The sequence below is a fragment of the Argopecten irradians genome, chromosome 1, assembly GCF_041381155.1.
Source record: "Argopecten irradians isolate NY chromosome 1, Ai_NY, whole genome shotgun sequence".
Taxonomy (NCBI): Eukaryota; Metazoa; Mollusca; class Bivalvia; order Pectinida; family Pectinidae; genus Argopecten; species Argopecten irradians.
This window is the reverse complement of record NC_091134.1, coordinates 69,930,469-69,952,498: the sequence shown is the minus strand read 5'-3', so window position 1 is coordinate 69,952,498 and position 22,030 is coordinate 69,930,469. Positions and strand designations below refer to the sequence as shown.

The 22,030-nt window shown below is 42.7% G+C and overlaps 1 protein-coding gene across 1 annotated transcript in view; it reads left to right on the top strand.

The window, feature by feature from the left end:
* LOC138306876 (chromatin assembly factor 1 subunit B-like) overlaps nucleotides 1–22,030 on the top strand; it is a 53,601-nt gene that overhangs the window by 6,000 nt on the left and 25,571 nt on the right. Inside the window, exons 2-7 of the mRNA XM_069247393.1 lie at nucleotides 3,390–3,512; nucleotides 5,052–5,157; nucleotides 5,346–5,372; nucleotides 5,635–5,746; nucleotides 7,540–7,643; nucleotides 7,890–7,986. Of these exons, the coding sequence (XP_069103494.1) occupies nucleotides 3,390–3,512; nucleotides 5,052–5,157; nucleotides 5,346–5,372; nucleotides 5,635–5,746; nucleotides 7,540–7,643; nucleotides 7,890–7,986 (569 nt within the window). The remainder of the gene's footprint in view (nucleotides 1–3,389; nucleotides 3,513–5,051; nucleotides 5,158–5,345; nucleotides 5,373–5,634; nucleotides 5,747–7,539; nucleotides 7,644–7,889; nucleotides 7,987–22,030) is intronic.

Genomic DNA, 22,030 nt, shown 5'->3' with positions numbered 1-22,030 from the left:
TAGGAGATAGTAAAGTCTGAAATTACTACGTTTTATCTGAATTATTCAGACTTTCCTTGTGGAATCAGACTAGTTTTATTATATTCAGACAATTTTTGAAGATTCAGAGCGAGTTGGCCAAAATTCAGAGCGTTACCCAAAATTCAGATAAACGTTGCCGAAAATTCAGACATGTCGCTGAAGATTATAATTGGCTCCCTTCCAGCAGCCACCGTCGATAGCTATATGAGGTACTGGCCCCCTGCCAGGGTCGGTCACGGCTGAGCGCAGGCTTACCTGTGTTTCAGCTAGCTAGAACTGGCCAAGTGCCAGGTCCCAGCATGCGCTACCGGTTACATGGTAGTATGTCAGGTGAATGGAGTGAAGCTTGTTAAGGTAATCTTAAATAAAATCATTCTGAAATGGATATGTTGTCTTGCTATTATTTTTTTTTTTTTTTTTTTTACCATCATTACAATTGCAAAATTCCAGCGTGAACTACCGGTTGCAGGGTATAAGTAATGGTACTGTAGTTAATCAGGTAAGAGAAGTGAAGTTTTTGTAAATGAATCTGAATAAAATTCATTCCGGAATTAAACAGAAGTATTGTCATGTTGTTTGTAACTAAATAAAATTGCCAAATCCCAGCGTGAACTACCGATTGTTGGGGTATAAGAAATGGTAGTTTATCAGGTAAGAGAAGTGAAGTTTTTGTAGAAGAATCTGAATAAAATTCATTTCGAAATTAAACTGAAGTATTGTCTTGTTTTTGTTTGTAAATAAATAAAACTAACAAATCCCAGCGTGAACTACCGATTATCGGGGTATAAATCATGGAAGTATATTCAGATTATTTTACAAAAACTTCACTACTTCTCTTACCTGATATACTACCATCACCTATACCCCGACAATCGGCAGTTCACGCTGGGATTTGGCAGTTTTATTTAGTTATAAACAACAATAAGACAATACTTGTGTTTAATTTCGAAGCTTAAGGGAGCCAATTATAATCTTCAGCGACATGTCTGAATTTTCAGTGACATGTCTGTATTTTCGGCAACGTTTACCTGAATTTTGGGTAACGCTCTGAATTTTGGCCAACTCGCTCTGTATCTTCAAAAATTGTCTGAATATAATAAAACTAGTCTGATTCCACAAGGAAAGTCTGAATAATTCAGATAAAACGTAGTAATTTCAGACTTTACTATCTTCTAGTGGAGGGAAATTCCCTTTAGCTCAGTTGGTAGAGAGGCGGACCAGTAAGTCTGGAGTCGCGTGTCCTGACACGTCCTTACATGATCCTGGCAGGGATCAATCTAGGTTTCGGGGGAAACTACTCTTTTTCAAAATAGGGGACAAGTTTTGCAAAATATAGGGGAATTTGAATCTTCTTATTTTGGTCCAAAATTATATTCATTTTTAGAGCTGAAACGATTAGTCGAATAATCGGAGGCAATTAGATTAATGAAACTAATCGCTGATAATCGATTAAAGATTTTATTAATCGTTAATCGTTGCATGCATTGCAAGTGCTTTGTAAGTAGGGCTGTCACGGATACTAAATTTTGTCTCCGGGTACCCGAATTTAATACCCGACCTGTACCCGGGTACTCGAAACAGATCTACTGCTTTTGTAACAAATTAGGTTGCGTTATGTAACTTGCTGTTTGGGAAGATCGGTTGATGGACGGAGATTCGATGAAATCCTATCTGAGTTCAGTAAAGATAGCTTCAGTCGTTAATTGTCTACTTCATTTCTATTGGACATTCATATGCTAATGAGCTGCCGTAAAGTGTCAGTCTAACCAGTGTGTTTGTAGCATATACCAGTCCGAGAGGAATGTTTTTGCACATGGGTACAATACAACCGGAAACATTCGGGCGGTCTCTAGTGTTATCCGATATGACTATAGTCTGACTTATTTAAGTGCACATGTCCGTCAAGTAGATTGTTCTCGCATCAAAAGACGACCATGAGAAATAACATTGGAACAATGTTGCATTTGAAAATGTTGTGAAAAGATACAAGGTGTAATCCTTGGTGAGTGAAAACAAAGCAAATGAGTTTGATTTTGTAATACTTTAATAATATGAGTTCTAGACTTGTTTACATACATTCAGACGAATTATGCTATTTTGACGGGTACCCAGGTACACATTTTTGGACCCGGTTACATCCCCAACCCGACCCGTAACCGGGTACTCGGGTACTCGTAACAGCCCTACTTGTAAGCTGAATAAACACGTTGACAGATCATGGATTTCTGAGGAAGCCATTCCGACTGTAGTTTCATCTCTTTATGTACACGTTTTGAACTCAACAAAGCATATATGATGTGAGAAATAATTGTTAAATTACATCTGTGGAAGTTAAAGTCATTAATCAATGAGAAAGTGAATGTCATGAGAAAGCTTGCAACACGCTGTTCGCTCCATGTTGTTACGTCAGGGAGACCTAATCGCCGCCGGGACGCTCGGGAGCGGAAGGAGCAGTAGTCATGAACATTTTCATTTTACTATTGCATGTGTTTTTCATGAAAAAAAAAAGAATGTTTTTGTTCATATTTCAATAGAATATAAGAGTTGTTGATATATTTTATTTTTTTGATCATGGAAATAAAAAAATTCATTGACGAAAATTTGGTCATGTCGCTCCGTAGCGATCCACATTTGGTTGATTAGTCGTATGTGTGAAGGTCATGTTAAAACAGCGGGTTAGCAGACTGGATTTAAACGATGTTACAGAAGATGATACAGGAGCGAAATTCGGGGCTTATTTGGGATAAAATATGTTTGTTTTGTCAATAAATCTTATTTATTGGTAGGCTTATATTATGTTACATTGTAAGGCATGTGCTCTGTCATATCGATACCAAAACATGACAGACGTTTTCAGTAGGCCCAGTCAGTAGTGAGACAATATAGACTTTATCTTGTTGCCTCCAGTTCAAGTGATTAATCGATTAGTAATCGATTACATGTGACCGAATAATCGAATACAAAAATTACTAATCGTTTCAGCCCTATTCATTTTGATGAAAAAGTACTGTAAAACAACTGCTTTTATTTTAGATTTTGAAAAGCAAGATTTTAACCTCAATAATGAAAAATTTGAGTTTATCATAAAATATGCCATAGCTGTACGATAAATATGAAGAAATTTGCAAACAAAAGTCTAAAAAGATTAAAGATTAATGAAAAATAAGTCACAGGGGAAATTATGTTACAAAAATGCTAAAAATTTAGCTTCAAATGGGGAATTTTTATATCTTCAGGGGAATATTAGGCCAGAGGGAAATTTACCATTAAACGGTAATAAATTAGAGCTAGATTGATCCTTGCCTAGCTCTAATAGGACATAAAACTAAACAAACTGAGCTATACTCATGTTTTTACTCTTATTTCAGATGAAAGTGACCACACCAGAGATATCATGGCACGAACGAGATCCCATTTATAGTGTAGATTTCCAGCCCAAGAGTCCGACAATTCAGCGGCTAGCTACAGCTGGTGTAGATAAGTTTGTTCGTGTATGTATACCATTGAGGATCTTACATCTGGGACTGTATAATTTGTGAAACAAGTACGATATTAAAGTTACATGAATAGAAAACAAGAGGCCCAGAGGGCCTGGTTTGTAATGCCTAGTAATGTTCTGAATACAGGTTCATTGTTTCTTTTCTGAAGGAATTTGAATATTTACCTCTAATTCCCCTATTGGGCCCCACTCTTTCTGCTCAAGGGGGGTCAGAGCCAAAAATTATACGAATTCTGATAACCCCAAGGATGTTTCTTGGCCAAATTTGTTTAAAATCCAAGCAGAACTATATGACTAGTAGCGATTTATAGGATTTACCGCTATTTCCCATATTGGGCCCTGCCCCTCCTGCCCCAGGGTGTCAGAGCCAAAATTTATACAAATTATATTCCCCTTCCCCCAAGGATGTTTCTGGCCAAATTTGGTTACATTCCATGCAGAACTCTAGGACAAGTAACGATTTATAGGATTTACCTCTATTTCCCCTATTTGGCCCCGCCCATTCTGCCCCCGGGGGGTCAGAGCCAAAATTTATACAAGTTCTGTTCCCCTTCCCCCAAGGATGTTTCTGGCCAAATTTGGTTACAATCCATGCAGAACTCTAGGACGAGTAGTGATTTATAGGATTTACCTCTATTTCCCCTATTGGGCCCCACCCCTCCTGCCCCCGGGGGGTCAGAGCCAAAATTTATACAAGTTCTGTTTCCCTCCCCCCAAGGATTTTTCTGGCCAAATTTGGTTACAATCCATGCAGAACTCTATGACTAGAAGCGATTTAAAGGAAATGTTGACGGACAGACGGACAACGGGCCAGGTGAGCTAAAAATGAGCAGTCCTTTCTGTATATTATCAAGAATTATCATAGAAATTTAAGGATTTATAGACTGCCTCTAAAATTTAGACTTTATCATACAGACTACAGCTGTAAGTAGGGGTGTAACAATACATCGGACTATCGATATATTGCGATTGTATGCCTCTCAACTTTCGATCAATCGATGGCAATTTAAAAAATCCGATAACAATCGCCATTAGTACGCCAAAACTATCGGTAGTTTCAATAATCAGATATTTTTCTGTAACTTAAGACTAAAATCATGTACACACAGAGGTTTCATACAGTAACAGACTAACAGTCACAATAAAATGTCACTTTTCCTTGCTTTTCAAGCCAAACGCAAACACTGACAATGTTCTCAAACACGATCTTCATTGTTAGCAGGTAAAGGGAAATAACTCTAAACCAATACTGCACTAGATGTACGTCATGGCGGCCATTTCATCAACCAGATTGTAATCGAATTGAGAGTACAATACTATCACAATACTATTACAATTGTATTCTGCAATAGTTAAACTATCGCAATAGTGTTTCCCTCGATAGCAATAGTATTCCAATAGTTAAAATTTTAGGCAATAGTCACCCCTAGCTGTAAGGAGAACAAATGATAATTAGATAATGGTTATAAAACTGAATCATGAAATAGACAATGCAATTGTTTGACTTGACTTTGGAATTTTATATTTTCAGATTTGGCAGGTAACAGTTGGAGAAGATGGAAAAGGAAATGTTGAATTTTTGTCAAACTTGAAACGACATACAAAGGCTGTAAATGTCTGCAGATTTTCTCCAGATGGTACGATATGTAGTTATATTGGTTTGTAATAGAGAAGATAAATCTCACAGTAGGGTAAATCGGTTAGTTAACATAGTTAAATTGTGATAATCAGTTAAAGAGGAGTAGAGTTTTCCTAACTAATTGATCTATAGGTCGAATGTGTTCCCATCTCAGAACTTTTGTTAAATATTTGTTTTCTGCTGCAGGTGAGATGCTGGCATCTGCTGGAGATGGTAAGATTTATAAATTATTACAAAAAAATGTGGAAATGGTTATCACTTTGGCCATATCTCATAAACTTAAAAAAATTGTTTTGTTCATTGTCATTTTAACAGAAACACATTAATTTTGGTAATTATTTGACATTAAAAAATACACGATGCAATTATTTGTTGGATTGAATTACATAAACTTTAGTACCGATGGTGGTATTGATATCTTGATATATTGTATGTGTTAGATACTGTGATAATATAGATATATTGTATATGTTAGATGCTGTGATAATATTCTGGAAGTTGAGCGACCAGTCCACGCCCGCTAACAGTATCTTTCAGGAGGAGGAAGAGGATAATAAGGAAAACTGGGTAACCCACAAAGTTCTAAGGTAAAGTTTAATGGTAGCCCTAAAGTTAAGTAACCCACAAAGTTCTAAGGTAAAGTTTAATGGTAGCCCTAAAGTTAAGTAACCCACAAAGTTCTAAGGTAAAGTTTAATGGTAGCCCTAAAGTTAAGCAACCAACAAAGTCCTAAGGAAAAGTTTAATGGTAGCCCTAAAGTTAAGTAACCCACAAAGTCCTAAGGCAAAGTTTAATGGTAGCCCTAAAGTTAAGTAACACACAAAGTTCTAAGGTAAAGTTTAATGGTAGCCCTAAAGTTAAGTAACCCAAAAAGTTCTAAAGTAAAGTTGAATGGTAACCCTAAAGTTCCTTAAGTAACCCACAAAGTCCTAAGGGAAAGTTTAATGGTAGCCCTAAAGTTAAGCAACCCACAAAAACCGAAGGTAAAGTTTAATGGTAGCCCTAAAGTTAAGTAACCCACAAAGTTCTAAGGTAAAGTTTAATGTTAGCCCTAAAGTTAAGTAACCCACAAAGTCCAAAGGGAAAGTTTAATGGTAGCCCTAAAGATAAGTAACCCACAAAGTCCTAAGGTAAAGTTTAATGGTAGCCCTAAAGTTCCTTAAGTAACCCACAAAGTCCTAAGGGAAAGTTTAATGGTAGCCCTAAAGTTAAGCAACCCACAAAAACCGAAGGTAAAGTTTAATGGTAGCCCTTAAGTTAAGTAACCCAAAAAGTTCTAAAGTAAAGTTGAATGGTAGCCCAAAAGTTCCTTAAGTAACCAACAAAGTCTTCAGGGAAAGTTTAATGGTAGCCCTAAAGTTAAGTAACCCACAAAGTCCTAAGGCAAAGTTTAATGGTAGCCCTAAAGTTAAGTAACCCACAAAGTCCTAAGGTAAAGTTTAATGGTAACCTTAAAGTTAAGTAACCCACAAAGTTCTAAGGTAAAGTTTAATGGTAGCCCTAAAGTTAAGTAACCCAAAAAGTTCTAAAGTAAAGTTGAATGGTAGCCCTAAAATTCCTTAAGTAACCCACAAAGTCCAAAGGTAAAGTTTAATGGTAGCCCTGAATTTAAGCAACCCACAAAGTCCTAAGGTAAAGTTTAATGGTAGCCCTAAAGTTAAGTAACCCACAAAGTCCTAATGGAAAGTTTAATGGTAGCCCTAAATTTAAGTTACCCACAAAGTCCTAAGGGAAAGTTTAATGGTAGCTCTAAAGTTAAGTAACCCACAAAGTACTAAGGTAAAGTTGAATGGTAGCCCTAAAGTCCTAAGGGAAACTTTAATGGTTGCCCTAAAGTTAAGTAACCCACAAAGTCCTAGGGGAAAGTTTAATGGTAGCCCTAAAGTTAAGTAACCCACCAAATCCTAAGGCAAAGTTTAATGGTAGCCCTAAAATTAAGTAACCCACAAAATCCTAAGGCAAAGTTTAATGGTAGCCCTAAAGTTAAGTAAACCACAAAGTTCTAAGGTAAAGTTTAATGGTATCCCTAAAGTTAATTACCCACAAAGTCCTAAGGGAAAATTTAATGGTAGCCCTAAAGTTAAATAACCCACAAAGTCCAAAGGTAAAGTTTAATGGTAGCCCTGAATTTAAGCAACCCACAAAGTCCTAAGGGAAAGTTTAATGGTAGCCCTAAAGTAAAGTAACTCACAAAGTCCTAAGGCAAAGTTTAATGGTAGCCCTAAAGTTAAGCAACCCAAAAAGTTCTAAAGTAAAGTTGAATGGTAGCCCTAAAGTTCCTTAAGTAACCCACAAAGTTCTAAGGTAAAGTTTCAAGGGTGGCCCTAGAATTCCCTTAGTAACTCATGTAACTATGACAGCCAAACTTTAAATCCTACAGGGGTCATTTGGAGGATATATACGATTTGTGCTGGTCATCTGATGGCAAGTTTATGATATCTGGATCGGTGGATAATAGTGCTATTCTCTGGGACCTTGTGAAAGGTAAGACCTACAGCAGTAAATCTTGTGTCAAAAATATTGTATCTCTTTCATGCTATTAACTGTTTTTTTCATGAAAGAGTTGACATTAAGAGTGTTAGGATATGTTAGTGATAATTGGAATAAAAAGTTGTGTATTAAGGATGTGTATTGATTTCCTTTGTTAATTATAAGTGTTAGTAAGACAAAAGTACAATCTGAATAACTCTAAAAGAAAAATATTGATTGTGACTTTGATCTCCTTTTCAGATCAGAAATTAGCCATGTTCAATGAACACAAAAGTTTTGTGCAGGGTGTGACCTTTGACCCCAAAAGTGAATATGTGGCCACTTTATGTACTGACAGGTATGTACTGAAAACGATATATTTAGTTACATAACATTCATCTATCAAATCCAACAATTAAATAAAAGTAAAATGATAGATTTAGTTAAATAACATTTATGTATCAAATCCAACAGTTTAAACAGAGCTGCAGATGGACGGTGCGCCTGCGCCAATCCCGCATATTTTTTTTTAATGACACACAATATTCCTTCTTCATGCGCCGATCGGCAAAATGGACGAAATGGCGGTCTCTGCTGGATTTTCGAAATACATTTTGACATTAAATTCTTTGTATCAATGAATGAATGTTTTTGGATGGGTGGGTGTGTGGATGTGCGAGTATAGAGTTGTGTATGTCAAATGAAAAAATGAGACATGATAATATGGCTGATGGTGATGAAGATTATGATTGAAAATGATGATGATGATGTTGCTGTTTGTGTATGAAGACAGATATGAAGATGATGATATAAGACTGATTTTTGATGATGACTATATGGATGACGATTAAGACGAGGACTATGATGATTTTGATGATTATGATTATGACAGTGATTGCGATGAACATGATCATATTGATGATGATGATAATGATATTTCATGATGATGATGATGATGATAATAATGGTAGTTCATGATGATGCTGATGATGATGATAAAGATGATGTTGGTGATGATGATGATGATGATGGTGATGAGAAAGATGATGTTAGTGATTATGATGATGATGATGATGATGATGATAAAGATGATGTTGGTGATGATGATGATGATGATGATGATGATGATGAGAAAGATGATGTTAATGATAATGATGATGATGATGATGATGATGATAATGAGAAAGATGATGTTAGTGATGATGATGATGATAATAATTATATAACATGATGATGATGATGATGATGATGATGATGATGGTGATGATAAATAAAGATGATGTTGGTGATGATGATGATAAAAATGATATTCGATGATGATGGTGATAATGATGATGATGATGATGATATTTTATGATGATGATGATAAAGATGATGTTGGTGATGATGATGATAATGATATTTTATGATGATGATGATGATGATGGTGGTGATGATGATGGTGGTGGTGATGATGATGATGATGATGATGATGATGATGATGATGATGATGATGATGATGATGATAATTATGATATTTTTAGCCCACCATGATGTTGGGTTATTCAAATCGCTTTTTTGTCCGTGTTCTGTGGTCTGTCCTTCCGTCCGTCCGTCCGTCCGTCCGTCTGTTAACAATTCTTGTTATCGCTATTTCTCGGAAAGTACTGGAGGGATCATTCTCAAATTTCATATGTAGGTTCCCCTGGGGCCCTAGTTGTGCATATTGCATTTTGGGACTGATCGGTCAACAAGATGTCCGCCAGGCTGCCATCTTGGATTTCATCATTGAAGTTTGTTATCGCTATTTCTCAGAAAGTACTTAAGGGATCATTCTCAAATTTTATATGTAGGTTCCCCTAGGACCCTAGTTGTATATATTTCATTTTGGGACTGAGCGTCCACCATCTTGGATTTTGATAGTTACCGCTATTTCTCAGAAATTACTGAAGGGATCTCTCTCAAATTCCATATGTAGGTTTCCCTTGGGCCCCAGTTGTGCGTAGTACCTTTTTGGACTCATTGGTCAACAAGATGGCCAACCGCCTGCCAAGATGGCTGCTGGCCCACTTCCTGTTTTCAGGTTTCGGTCTCCGATCTAAAAGAAAATTGGTGTGTAGGGGTTTTAAGGGATGGCGAACAACATGCAAGCATTTTTTCAAAGATTTTAGTATTCCAAGATGGCCTCTGGCCCACTTCCTTTTTATTAGCTCACCTGGCCCAAAGGGCCGGTGAGCTTATGTCATGGCGCGGCGTCCGTCGTCCGTCCGTCCGTCGTCCGTCAACATTTCCTTTAAATCGCTACTAGTCATAGAGTTCTGCATGGATTGTAACCAAATTTGGCCACAAACATCCTTGTGGGAGGGGGAACAGAACTTGTATAAATTTTGGCTCTGACCCCCCGGGGGCAGGAGGGGCGGGGCCCAATAGGGGAAATAGAGGTAAATCCTTTAAATCGCTACTTGTCATAGAGTTCTGAATGGAATGTAACCAAATTTGGCCACAAACATTCTTGGAGGAAGGGGAACATAACTTGTATAGATTTTGGCTCTGGTCCCCCGGGGGCAGGAGGGGCGGGGCCCAATAGGGGAAATAGAGGTAAATCCTTTAAATCGTTACTTGTCCCAGAGTTTTGCATGGATTGTAACCAAAATTAGCCACAAACATCCTTGGGGGAAGGGGAACAGAACTTGTATAAATTTTGGCTCTGATCCCCCAGGGGCAGGAGGGACGGGGCCCAATAGGGGCGGGGCCCAATAGGGGAAATAGAGGTAAATCCTTTAAATCGCTACTTGTCATAGAGTTCTGAATGGAATGTAACCAAATTTGGCCACAAATTTTCTTGGGGGAAGGGGAACAGAACTTGTATAAATTTTGGCTCTGGTCCCCCGGGGGAAGGAGGGGCGGGGCCCAATAGGGGAAATAGAGGTAAATCCTTTAAATCACTACTTGTCCTAGAGTTCTGCATGGATTGCAACCAAATTTGGCCACAAACATCCTTTGGGGAGGGGGAACAGAACTTGTATAAATTTTGGCTCTGACCCCCCGGGGACAGGAGGGGGGGGGCCCAATAGGGGAAATAGAGGTAAATCCTTTAAATCGCTACTTGTCCTAGAGTTCTGCATGGATTGTAACCAAATTTGGCCACAAACATCCTTGGGGGAGGGGGAACAGAACTTGTATAAATTTTGGCTCTGACCCCCTGGGGGCAGAAGGGGCTGGGCCCAATAGGGGAAATAGAGGTAAATCCTTTAAATCGCTACTAGTCATAGAGTTCTGAATGGAATGTAACCAAATTTGGCCACAAACATCCTTGGGGGATGGGGAACAGAACTTGTATAAATTTTGGCTCTGGTCCCCTGGGGGCAGGAGGGGCGGGGCCCAATAGGGGAAATAGAGGTAAATCCTTTAAATCGCTACTTGTCATAGAGTTCGGAATGGAATGTAACCAAATTTGGCCACAAGCATCCTTAGGGGAAGGGGAACAGAACTTGTATAAATTTTGGCTCTGGTCCCCTGGGGGCAGGAGGGGCGGGGCCCAATAGGGGAAATAGAGGTAAATCCTTTAAATCGCTACTAGTCATAGAGTTCTGAATGGAATGTAACCAAATTTGGCCACAAACATCCTTTGGGGAAGGTGAAGAGAACTTGTATAAATTTTGGCTCTGACCCCCCGGGGGCAGGAGGGGAGGGGGCCCAATAGGGGAAATAGAGGTAAATCCTTTAAATCGCTACTTGTCATAGAGTTCTGAATGGAATGTAACCAAATTTGGCCACAAATTTTCTTGGGGGAAGGGGAACAGAACTTGTATAAATTTTGGCTCTGATCCCCCAGGGGCAGGAGGGGCGGGGCCCAATAGGGGAAATAGAGGTAAATCCTTTAAATCGCTACTTGTCATAGAGTTCTGAATGGAATGTAACCAAATTTGGCCACAAACATCCTTGGGGGAAGGGGAACAGAACTTGTATAAATTTTGGCTCTGGTCCCCTGGGGGCAGGAGGGGCGGGGCCCAATAGGGGAAATAGAGGTAAATCCTTTAAATCGCTACTAGTCATAGAGTTCTGAATGGAATGTATCCAAATTTGGCCACAAACATTCTTAGGGGAAGGGGAACAGAACTTGTATAAATTTTGGCTCTGGTCCCCTTGGGGCAGGAGGGGCGGGGCCAAATAGGGGAAATAGAGGTAAATCCTTTAAATCGCTAATAGTCATAGAGTTCTGAATGGAATGTAACCAAATTTGGCCACAAACATCCTTGGGGGAAGGGGAACAGAACTTGTATAAATTTTGGCTCTGACCCCCCGGGGGCAGGAGGGGCGGGGCCCAATAGGGGAAATAGAGGTAAATCCTTTAAATCGCTACTTGTCATAGAGTTCTGAATGGATTGTAACCAAATTTGGCCACAAACATCCTTGGGGGAAGGGGAACAGAACTTGTATAAATTTTGGCTCTGACCCCCGGGGCAGGAGGGGCGGGGCCCAATAGGGGAAATAGAGGTAAATCCTTTAAATCGCTACTTGTCATAGAGTTCTGAATGGAATGTAACCAAATTTGGCCACAAACATCCTTTGGGGAAGGGGAACAGAACTTGTATAAATTTTGGCTCTGGTCCCCGGGGGGCAGGAGGGGCGGGGTCCAATAGGGGAAATAGAGGTAAATCCTTTAAATCGCTACTAGTCATAGAGTTCTACATGGATTGTAACCAAATTCGGCCACAAACATCCTTGGGGGAAGGGGAACAGAACTTGTATAAATTTTGGCTCTGACCCCGCGGGGGCAGGAGGGGCGGGGCCCAATAGGGGAAATAGAGGTAAATCCTTTAAATCGCTACTAGTCATAGAGTTCTGAATGGATTGTAACCAAATTTGGCCACAAACATCCTTGGGGGAAGGGGAACAGAACTTGTATAAATTTTGGCTCTGGTCCCCCGGGGGCAGGAGGGGCGGGGCCCAATAGGGGAAATAGAGGTAAATCCTTTAAATCGCTACTTGTCATAGAGTTCTGAATGGAATGTAACCAAATTTGGCCACAAACATCCTTGGGGGAAGGGGAACAGAACTTGTATAAATTTTGGCTCTGGTCCCCCGGGGGAAGGAGGGGCGGGGCCCAATAGGGGAAATAGAGGTAAATCCTTTAAATCGCTACTTGTCCTAGAGTTCTGCATGGATTGTAACCAAATTTGGCCACAAACATCCTTGGGGGAAAGGGGAACAGAACTTGTATAAATTTTGGCTCTGACCCCCCGGGGGCAGGAGGGGCGGGGCCCAATAGGGGAAATAGAGGTAAATCCTTTAAATCGCTACTTGTCCTAGAGTTCTGCATGGAATGTAACCAAATTTGGCCACAAACATCCTTGGGGGAAGGGGAACAGAACTTGTATAAATTTTGGCTCTGACCCCCGGGGGCAGGAGGGGCGGGGCCCAATAGGGGAAATAGAGGTAAATCCTTTAAATCGCTACTAGTCATAGAGTTCTGAATGGAATGTAACCAAATTTGGCCACAAACATCCTTGGGGGAAGGGGGAACAGAACTTGTATAAATTTTGGCTCTGGTCCCCGGGGGGCAGGAGGGGCGGGGCCCAATAGGGGAAATAGAGGTAAATCCTTTAAATCGCTACTAGTCATAGAGTTCTGAATGGAATGTAACCAAATTTGGCCACAAACATTCTTGGGGGAAGGGGAACAGAACTTGTATAAATTTTGGCTCTGACCCCCCGGGGGCAGGAGGGGCGGGGCCCAATAGGGGAAATAGAGGTAAATCCTTTAAATCGCTACTAGTCATAGAGTTCTGAATGGAATGTAACCAAATTTGGCCACAAACATCCTTGGGGGAAGGGGAACAGAACTTGTATAAATTTTGGCTCTGGTCCCCCCGGGGGCAGGAGGGGCGGGGCCCAATAGGGGAAATAGAGGTAAATCCTTTAAATCGCTACTAGTCATAGAGTTCTGAATGGAATGTAACCAAATTTGGCCACAAACATCCTTGGGGGAAGGGGAACAGAACTTGTATAAATTTTGGCTCTGGTCCCCTGGGGGCAGGAGGGGCGGGGCCCAATAGGGGAAATAGAGGTAAATCCTTTAAATCGCTACTAGTCATAGAGTTCTGAATGGAATGTAACCAAATTTGGCCACAAACATCCTTGGGGGAAGGGGAACAGAACTTGTATAAATTTTGGCTCTGATCCCCCAGGGGCAGGAGGGGTGGGGCCCAATAGGGGAAATAGAGGTAAATCCTTTAAATCGCTACTAGTCATAGAGTTCTACATGGATTGTAACCAAATTTGGCCACAAACATCCTTGGGGGAAGGGGAACAGAACTTGTATAAATTTTGGCTCTGACCCCCCGGGGGCAGGAGGGGCGGGGCCCAATAGGGGAAATAGAGGTAAATCCTTTAAATCGCTACTAGTCATAGAGTTCTGAATGGAATGTAACCAAATTTGGCCACAAACATCCTTTGGGGAAGGGGAACAGAACTTGTATAAATTTTGGCTCTGGTCCCCCGGGGGCAGGAGGGGCGGGGCCCAATAGGGGAAATAGAGGTAAATCCTTTAAATCGCTACTAGTCATAGAGTTCTACATGGATTGTAACCAAATTCGGCCACAAACATCCTTGGGGGAAGGGGAACAGAACTTGTATAAATTTTGGCTCTGACCCCCCGGGGGCAGGAGGGGCGGGGCCCAATAGGGGAAATAGAGGTAAATCCTTTAAATCGCTACTAGTCATAGAGTTCTGAATGGATTGTAACCAAATTTGGCCACAAACATCCTTGGGGGAAGGGGAACAGAACTTGTATAAATTTTGGCTCTGACCCCCCGGGGGCAGGAGGGGCGGGGCCCAATAGGGGAAATAGAGGTAAATCCTTTAAATCGCTACTAGTCATAGAGTTCTACATAGATTGTAACCAAATTTGGCCACAAACATCCTTGAGGGAAGGGGAACAGAATTTGTATAAATTTTGGCTCTGGCCCCACGGGGGCAGGAGGGGCAGGGCCCAATAGGGGAAATAGAGGTAAATCCTTTAAATCGCTACTTGTCATAGAGTTCTGAATGGAATGTAACCAAATTTGGCCACAAACATCCTTGGGGGAAGGGGAACAGAACTTGTATAAATTTTGGCTCTGACCCCCCGGGGGCAGGAGGGGCGGGGCCCAATAGGGGAAATAGAGGTAAATCCTTTAAATCGCTACTTGTCATAGAGTTCTACATAGATTGTAACCAAATTTGGCCACAAACATCCTTGAGGGAAGGGGAACAGAACTTGTATAAATTTTGGCTCTGACCCCCCCGGGGGCAGGAGGGGCGGGGCCCAATAGGGGAAATAGAGGTAAATCCTTTAAATCGCTACTTGTCATAGAGTTCTACATGGATTGTAACCAAATTTGGCCACAAACATTCCTTGGGGGAAGGGGAACAGAACTTGTATAAATTTTGGCTCTGGTCCCCCGGGGGCAGGAGGGGCGGGGCCCAATAGGGGAAATAGAGGTAAATCCTTTAAATCGCTACTAGTCATAGAGTTCTGCATGGATTGTAACCAAATTTGGCCACAAACATCCTTGGGGGAAGGGGAACAGAACTTGTATAAATTTTGGCTCTGAACCCCCGGGGGCAGGAGGGGCGGGGCCCAATAGGGGAAATAGAGGTAAATCCTTTAAATCGCTACTTGTCATAGAGTTCTGAATGGATTGTAACCAAATTTGGCCACAAACATCCTTGGGGGAAGGGGAACAGAACTTGTATAAATTTTGGCTCTGGTCCCCTGGGGGCAGGAGGGGCGGGGCCCAATAGGGGAAATAGAGGTAAATCCTTTAAATCGCTACTAGTCATAGAGTTCTGAATGGATTGTAACCAAATTTGGCCACAAACATCCTTGGGGGAAGGGGAACAGAATTTGTATAAATTTTGGCTCTGGTCCCCCGGGGGCAGGAGGGGCGGGGCCCAATAGGGGAAATAGAGGTAAATCCTTTAAATCGCTACTAGTCATAGAGTTCTGAATGAATTGTAACCAAATTTGGCCACAAACATCCTTGGGGGAAGGGGAACAGAACTTGTATAAATTTTGGCTCTGGTCCCCTGGGGGCAGGAGGGGCGGGGGCCCAATAGGGGAAATAGAGGTAAATCCTTTAAATCGCTACTAGTCATAGAGTTCTGAATGGAATGTAACCAAATTTGGCCACAAACATCCTTGGGGGAAGGGGAACAGAATTGTATAAATTTTGGCTCTGACCCCCCAGGGGCAGGAGGGGGGGGGCCCAATAGGGGAAATAGAGGTAAATCCTTTAAATCGCTACTTGTCATAGAGTTCTGAATGGAATGTAACCAAATTTGGCCACAAACATCCTTTGGGGAAGGGGAACAGAACTTGTATAAATTTTGGCTCTGACCCCCCGGGGGCAGGAGGGGCGGGGCCCAATAGGGGAAATAGAGGTAAATCCTTTAAATCGCTACTTGTCATAGAGTTCTGAATGGAATGTAACCAAATTTGGCCACAAACATCCTTTGGGGAAGGGGAACAGAACTTGTATAAATTTTGGCTCTGGTCCCCCCGGGCAGGAGGGGCGGGGCAATAGGGGAAATAGAGGTAAATCCTTTAAATCGCTACTTGTCATAGAGTTCTGACATGGATTGTAACCAAATTTGGCCACAAACATCCTTGGGGAAGGGGAACAGAACTTGTATAAATTTTGGCTCTGACCCCCCGGGGGCAGGAGGGGCGGGGCCCAATAGGGGAAATAGAGGTAAATCCTTTAAATCGCTACTTGTCCTAGAGTTCTGAATGGAATGTAACCAAATTTGGCCACAAACATCCTTGGGGGAAGGGGAACAGAACTTGTATAAATTTTGGCTCTGGTCCCCCGGGGGCAGGAGGGGCGGGGCCCAATAGGGGAAATAGAGGTAAATCCTTTAAATCGCTACTAGTCATAGAGTTCTACATGGATTGTAACCAAATTTGGCCACAAACATCCTTGGGGGAAGGGGAACAGAACTTGTATAAATTTTGGCTCTGGCCCCCCGGGGGCAGGAGGGGCGGGGCCAAATAGGGGAAATAGAGGTAAATCCTTTAAATCGCTACTTGTCATAGAGTTCTGAATGGAATGTAACCAAATTTGGCCACAAACATCCTTGGGGGAAGGGGAACAGACCTTGTATAAATTTTGGCTCTGGTCCCCCGGGGGGAGGAGGGGCGGGGCCCAATAGGGGTAATAGAGGTAAATCCTTTAAATCGCTACTAGTCATAGAGTTCTGAATGGAATGTAACCAAATTTGGCCACAAACATCCTTGAGGGAAGGGGAACAGAATTGTATAAATTTTGGCTCTGGCCCCCCGGGGGCAGGAGGGGCGGGGCCCAATAGGGGAAATAGAGGTAAATCCTTTAAATCGCTACTTGTCATAGAGTTCTGAATGGAATGTAACCAAATTTGGCCACAAACATTCTTGGGGGAAGGGGAACAGAACTTGTATAAATTTTGGCTCTGGTCCCCCGGGGGCAGGAGGGGCGGGGCCCAATAGGGGAAATAGAGGTAAATCCTTTAAATCGCTACTTGTCATAGAGTTCTGCATGGATTGTAACCAAATTTGGCCACAAACATCCTTGGGGGAAGGGGAACAGAACTTGTATAAATTTTGGCTCTGACCCCCCGGGGACAGGAGGGGGGGGGCCCAATAGGGGAAATAGAGGTAAATCCTTTAAATCGCTACTTGTCCTAGAGTTCTGCATGGATTGTAACCAAATTTGGCCACAAACATCCTTGGGGGAGGGGGAACAGAACTTGTATAAATTTTGGCTCTGACCCCCTGGGGGCAGGAGGGGGGGGCCCAATAGGGGAAATAGAGGTAAATCCTTTAAATCGCTACTAGTCATAGAGTTCTGAATGGAATGTAACCAAATTTGGCCACAAACATCCTTGGGGGAAGGGGGAACAGAATTTGTATAAATTTTGGCTCTGGTCCCCCGGGGGCAGGAGGGCGGGGCCCAATAGGGGAAATAGAGGTAAATCCTTTAAATCGCTACTAGTCATAGAGTTCTGAATGGAATGTAACCAAATTTGGCCACAAACATCCTTGGGGGAAGGGGAACAGAACTTGTATAAATTTTGGCTCTGGTACCCCGGGGGCAGGAGGGGCGGGGCCCAATAGGGGAAATAGAGGTAAATCCTTTAAATCGCTACTAGTCATAGAGTTCTGAATGGAATGTAACCAAATTTGGCCACAAACATCCTTGGGGGAAGGGGGAACAGAATTTGTATAAATTTTGGCTCTGGTCCCCCGGGGGCAGGAAGGATGGGGCCCAATAGGGGAAATAGAGGTAAATCCTTTAAATCGCTACTAGTCATAGAGTTCTGAATGGAATGTAACCAAATTTGGCCACAAACATCCTTTGGGGAAGGGGAACAGAACTTGTATAAATTTTGGCTCTGACCCCCCGGGGGCAGGAGGGGCGGGGCCCAATAGGGGAAATAGAGGTAAATCCTTTAAATCGCTACTAGTCATAGAGTTCTGAATGGAATGTAACCAAATTTGGCCACAAACATCCTTGGGGGAAGGGGAACAGAACTTGTATAAATTTTTGCTCTGACCCTCCAGGGGCAGGAGGGGTGGGGCCCAATAGGGGAAATAGAGGTAAATCCTTTAAATCGCTACTTGTCATAGAGTTCTGAATGGATTGTAACTAAATTTGGCCACAAACATCCTTGGGGGAAGGGGAACAGAACTTGTATAAATTTTTGCTCTGACCCCCCGGGGGCAGGAGGGGCGGGGCCCAATAGGGGAAATAGAGGTAAATCCTTTAAATCGCTACTAGTCATAGAGTTCTGCATGGAATGTAACCAAATTTGGCCACAAACATCCTTTGGGGAAGGGGAACAGAACTTGTATAAATTTTGGCTTGTCCCCCGGGGGGCAGGAGGGGCGGGGTCTAATAGGGGAAATAGAGGTAAATCCTTTAAATCGCTACTAGTCATAGAGTTCTACATGGATTGTAACCAAATTCGGCCACAAACATCCTTTGGGGAGGGGGAACAGAACTTGTATAAATTTTGGCTCTGACCCCCCGGGGGCAGGAGGGGCGGGGCCCAATAGGGGAAATAGAGGTAAATCCTTTAAATCGCTACTAGTCATAGAGTTCTGAATGGAATGTAACCAAATTTGGCCACAAACATCCTTGGGGGAAGGGGAACAGAACTTGTATAAATTTTGGCTCTGGTCCCCCGGGGGCAGGAGGGGCGGGGCCCAATAGGGGAAATAGAGGTAAATCCTTTAAATCGCTACTTGTCATAGAGTTCTACATAGATTGTAACCAAATTTGGCCACAAACATCCTTGAGGGAAGGGGAACAGAATTTGTATAAATTTTGGCTCTGGCCCCACGGGGGCAGGAGGGGCAGGGCCCAATAGGGGAAATAGAGGTAAATCCTTTAAATCGCTACTTGTCATAGAGTTCTGAATGGAATGTAACCAAATTTGGCCACAAACATCCTTGGGGGAAGGGGAACAGAACTTGTATAAATTTTGGCTCTGGTCCCCCGGGGGCAGGAGGGGCGGGGCCCAATAGGGGAAATAGAGGTAAATCCTTTAAATCACTACTTGTCCTAGAGTTCTGCATGGATTGCAACCAAATTTGGCCACAAACATCCTTTGGGGAGGGGGAACAGAACTTGTATAAATTTTGGCTCTGACCCCCCAGGGGACAGGAGGGGGGAGGGCCCAATAGGGGAAATAGAGGTAAATCCTTTAAATCGCTACTTGTCCTAGAGTTCTGCATGGATTGTAACCAAATTTGGCCACAAACATCCTTGGGGGAGGGGGAACAGAACTTGTATAAATTTTGGCCCTGATGCCCCTGGGGGCAGGAGGGGCGGGGCCCAATAGGGGAAATAGAGGTAAATCCTTTAAATCGCTACTAGTCATAGAGTTCTGAATGGAATGTAACCAAATTTGGCCACAAACATCCTTGGGGGAAGGGGAACAGAATTTGTATAAATTTTGGCTCTGGTCCCCCGGGGGCAGGAGGGACGGGGCCCAATAGGGGAAATAGAGGTAAATCCTTTAAATCGCTACTTGTCATAGAGTTCTGAATGGAATGTAACCAAATTTGGCCACAAACATCCTTGGGGGAAGGGGAACAGAACTTGTATAAATTCTGGCTCTGATCCCCCAGGGACAGGAGGGGCGGGGCCCAATAGGGGAAATAGAGGTAAATCCTTTAAATCGCTACTAGTCATAGAGTTCTACATAGATTGTAACAAAATTTGGCCACAAACATCCTTGGGAGATGGTGAACAGAACTTGTATAAATTTTGGCTCTGATGCCCCGGGGGCAGGACGGGTGGGGCCCAATAGGGGAAATAGAGGTAAATCCTATAAATCGCTACTTGTCCTAGAGTTCTGCTTGGATTATGACCAAATTTGGCCATAAACATCCTTGGGGGAGGGGGAACAGAACTTGTATAGATTTTGGCTCTGACCCCCCTGGGGGCAGGAGGGGCGGGGCCCAATAGGGGATTTAGAGGTAAATATTAAAATTCCTTCAGAAAAGAAACAATGAACCTGTATTCAGATCTTTACTTGGCATACCAAACCAGGTGAGCGATACAGGCCGTCTGGGCCTCTTGTTCAGGTTCAGGTTTTATATTTTGATCTGATTTCAATAAAAATTAGAATAAAGGGGTATGAAGGGATACTGATCAATATGATAAACAAATTTAAAAGATTGTCGCTGGGCCAACTTTCTGTTTTCAATTTTTGTCAGCAATTAATTGAAAATTGGTTAATGGGGGTTTTAACTTAAGATTTTAAGGGATGCCATACAGTCATGATAACTTCCAAATCAATTCCTCTGAAAACAGCCTTGTATTACAGTATTTTTGTGCGTATAGTGAGTACTTTTTTAGCTCACCTGGTCCGAAGGACCAAGGTGAGCTTATGCCATACCGTGGCGTCCGTCGTCCGTCGTCCGTCGTCCGTCCGTCCGTCCGTCCGTCGTCCGTCCGTCCGTCCGTCCGTCCGTCCGTCAACAATCGACTTCTTCTCCATAACCGCTGGTCGGATTTCAACAAAATTTGGCTGGTAGCATCCTTATGGGCTACTAACTGAAAATTGTACAAATGATGGGGCTGACCCCCCAGGGGCCTGAGGGGCGGGGCCAAAAGGGGTCCATTTGGCTATTTCCATATAAACGACTTCTTCTCTGAAACCAAGCATGGGATAGCACCCATAATGCAATGGTAGCATCCTTATAGGATGGGGATTCAAAATTGTACAAATGATGGGGCTGACCCCCCAGGGGCCTGAGGGGCGGGGTCAAATGGGGTCCATTTGGCTATTTCCATATAAACGACTTCTTCTCTGAAACCAAGCATGGGATAGCACCCATAATGCAATGGTAGCATCCTTATAGGGTGGGGATTCAAAATTGTACAAATGATGGGGCTGACCCCCCGGGGGCCTGAGGGGCGGGGTCAAATGGGGTCCATTTGGCTATTTCCATATAAACAACTTCTTCTCTGAAACCAAGCATGGGATAGCACCCATAATGCAATGGTAGCATCCTTATAGGGTGGGGATTCAAAATTGTACAAATGATGGGGCTGACCCCCCGGGGGCCTGAGGGGCGGGGTCAAATGGGGTCAATTTGGCTATTTCCATATAAACGACTTCTTCTCTGAAACTAAGCATGAGATAGCACTCATAATGCAATGGTAGTATCGTTATAGGGTAGGGATTAAAAATTGTACAAATGATGGGGCTGACCCCCCGGGGGCCTGAGGGGCGGGGTCAAAAGGGTTCAATTTGGCTATTTCCATATAAACGACTTCTTCTCTGAAACCAAGCATGGGATAGCACCCATAATGCAATGGTAGCATCCTTATAGGGTGGGGATTCAAAATTGTACAAATGATGGGGCAGACCCCCGGGGGCCTGAGGGGCGGGGTCAAATGGGGTCAATTTGGCTATTTCCATATAAACGACTTCTTCTCTGAAACTAAGCATGAGATAGCACTCATAATGCAATGGTAGTATCTTTATAGGTTGGGGATTCAAAATTGTACAAATGATAGGGCTGACCTCCAGGGGGCCTGAGTGGCAGGGCCAAAAGGGGTCAATTTGGCTATTTCCATATAAATGACTTCTTCTCTGAAACCAAGCATGGGATAGCACCCATAATGCAATGGTAGCATCCTTATAGGAGGGATTCAAAATTGTACAAATGATGGGGCTGACCCCCAGGGGGCCTGAGGGGCGGGGTCAAAAGGGGCCAATTTGGCTATTTCCATATAAACGACTTCTTCTCTGAAACTAAGCACGTTATAGCACCCATAATACAATGGTAGTATCCTTATAGTGTGGGAATTCAAAATTGTGCAAATGATAGGGCTGACCCCCCGGGGGCCTGAGGGGCGGGGTCAAAAGTGGTCAATTTCCATA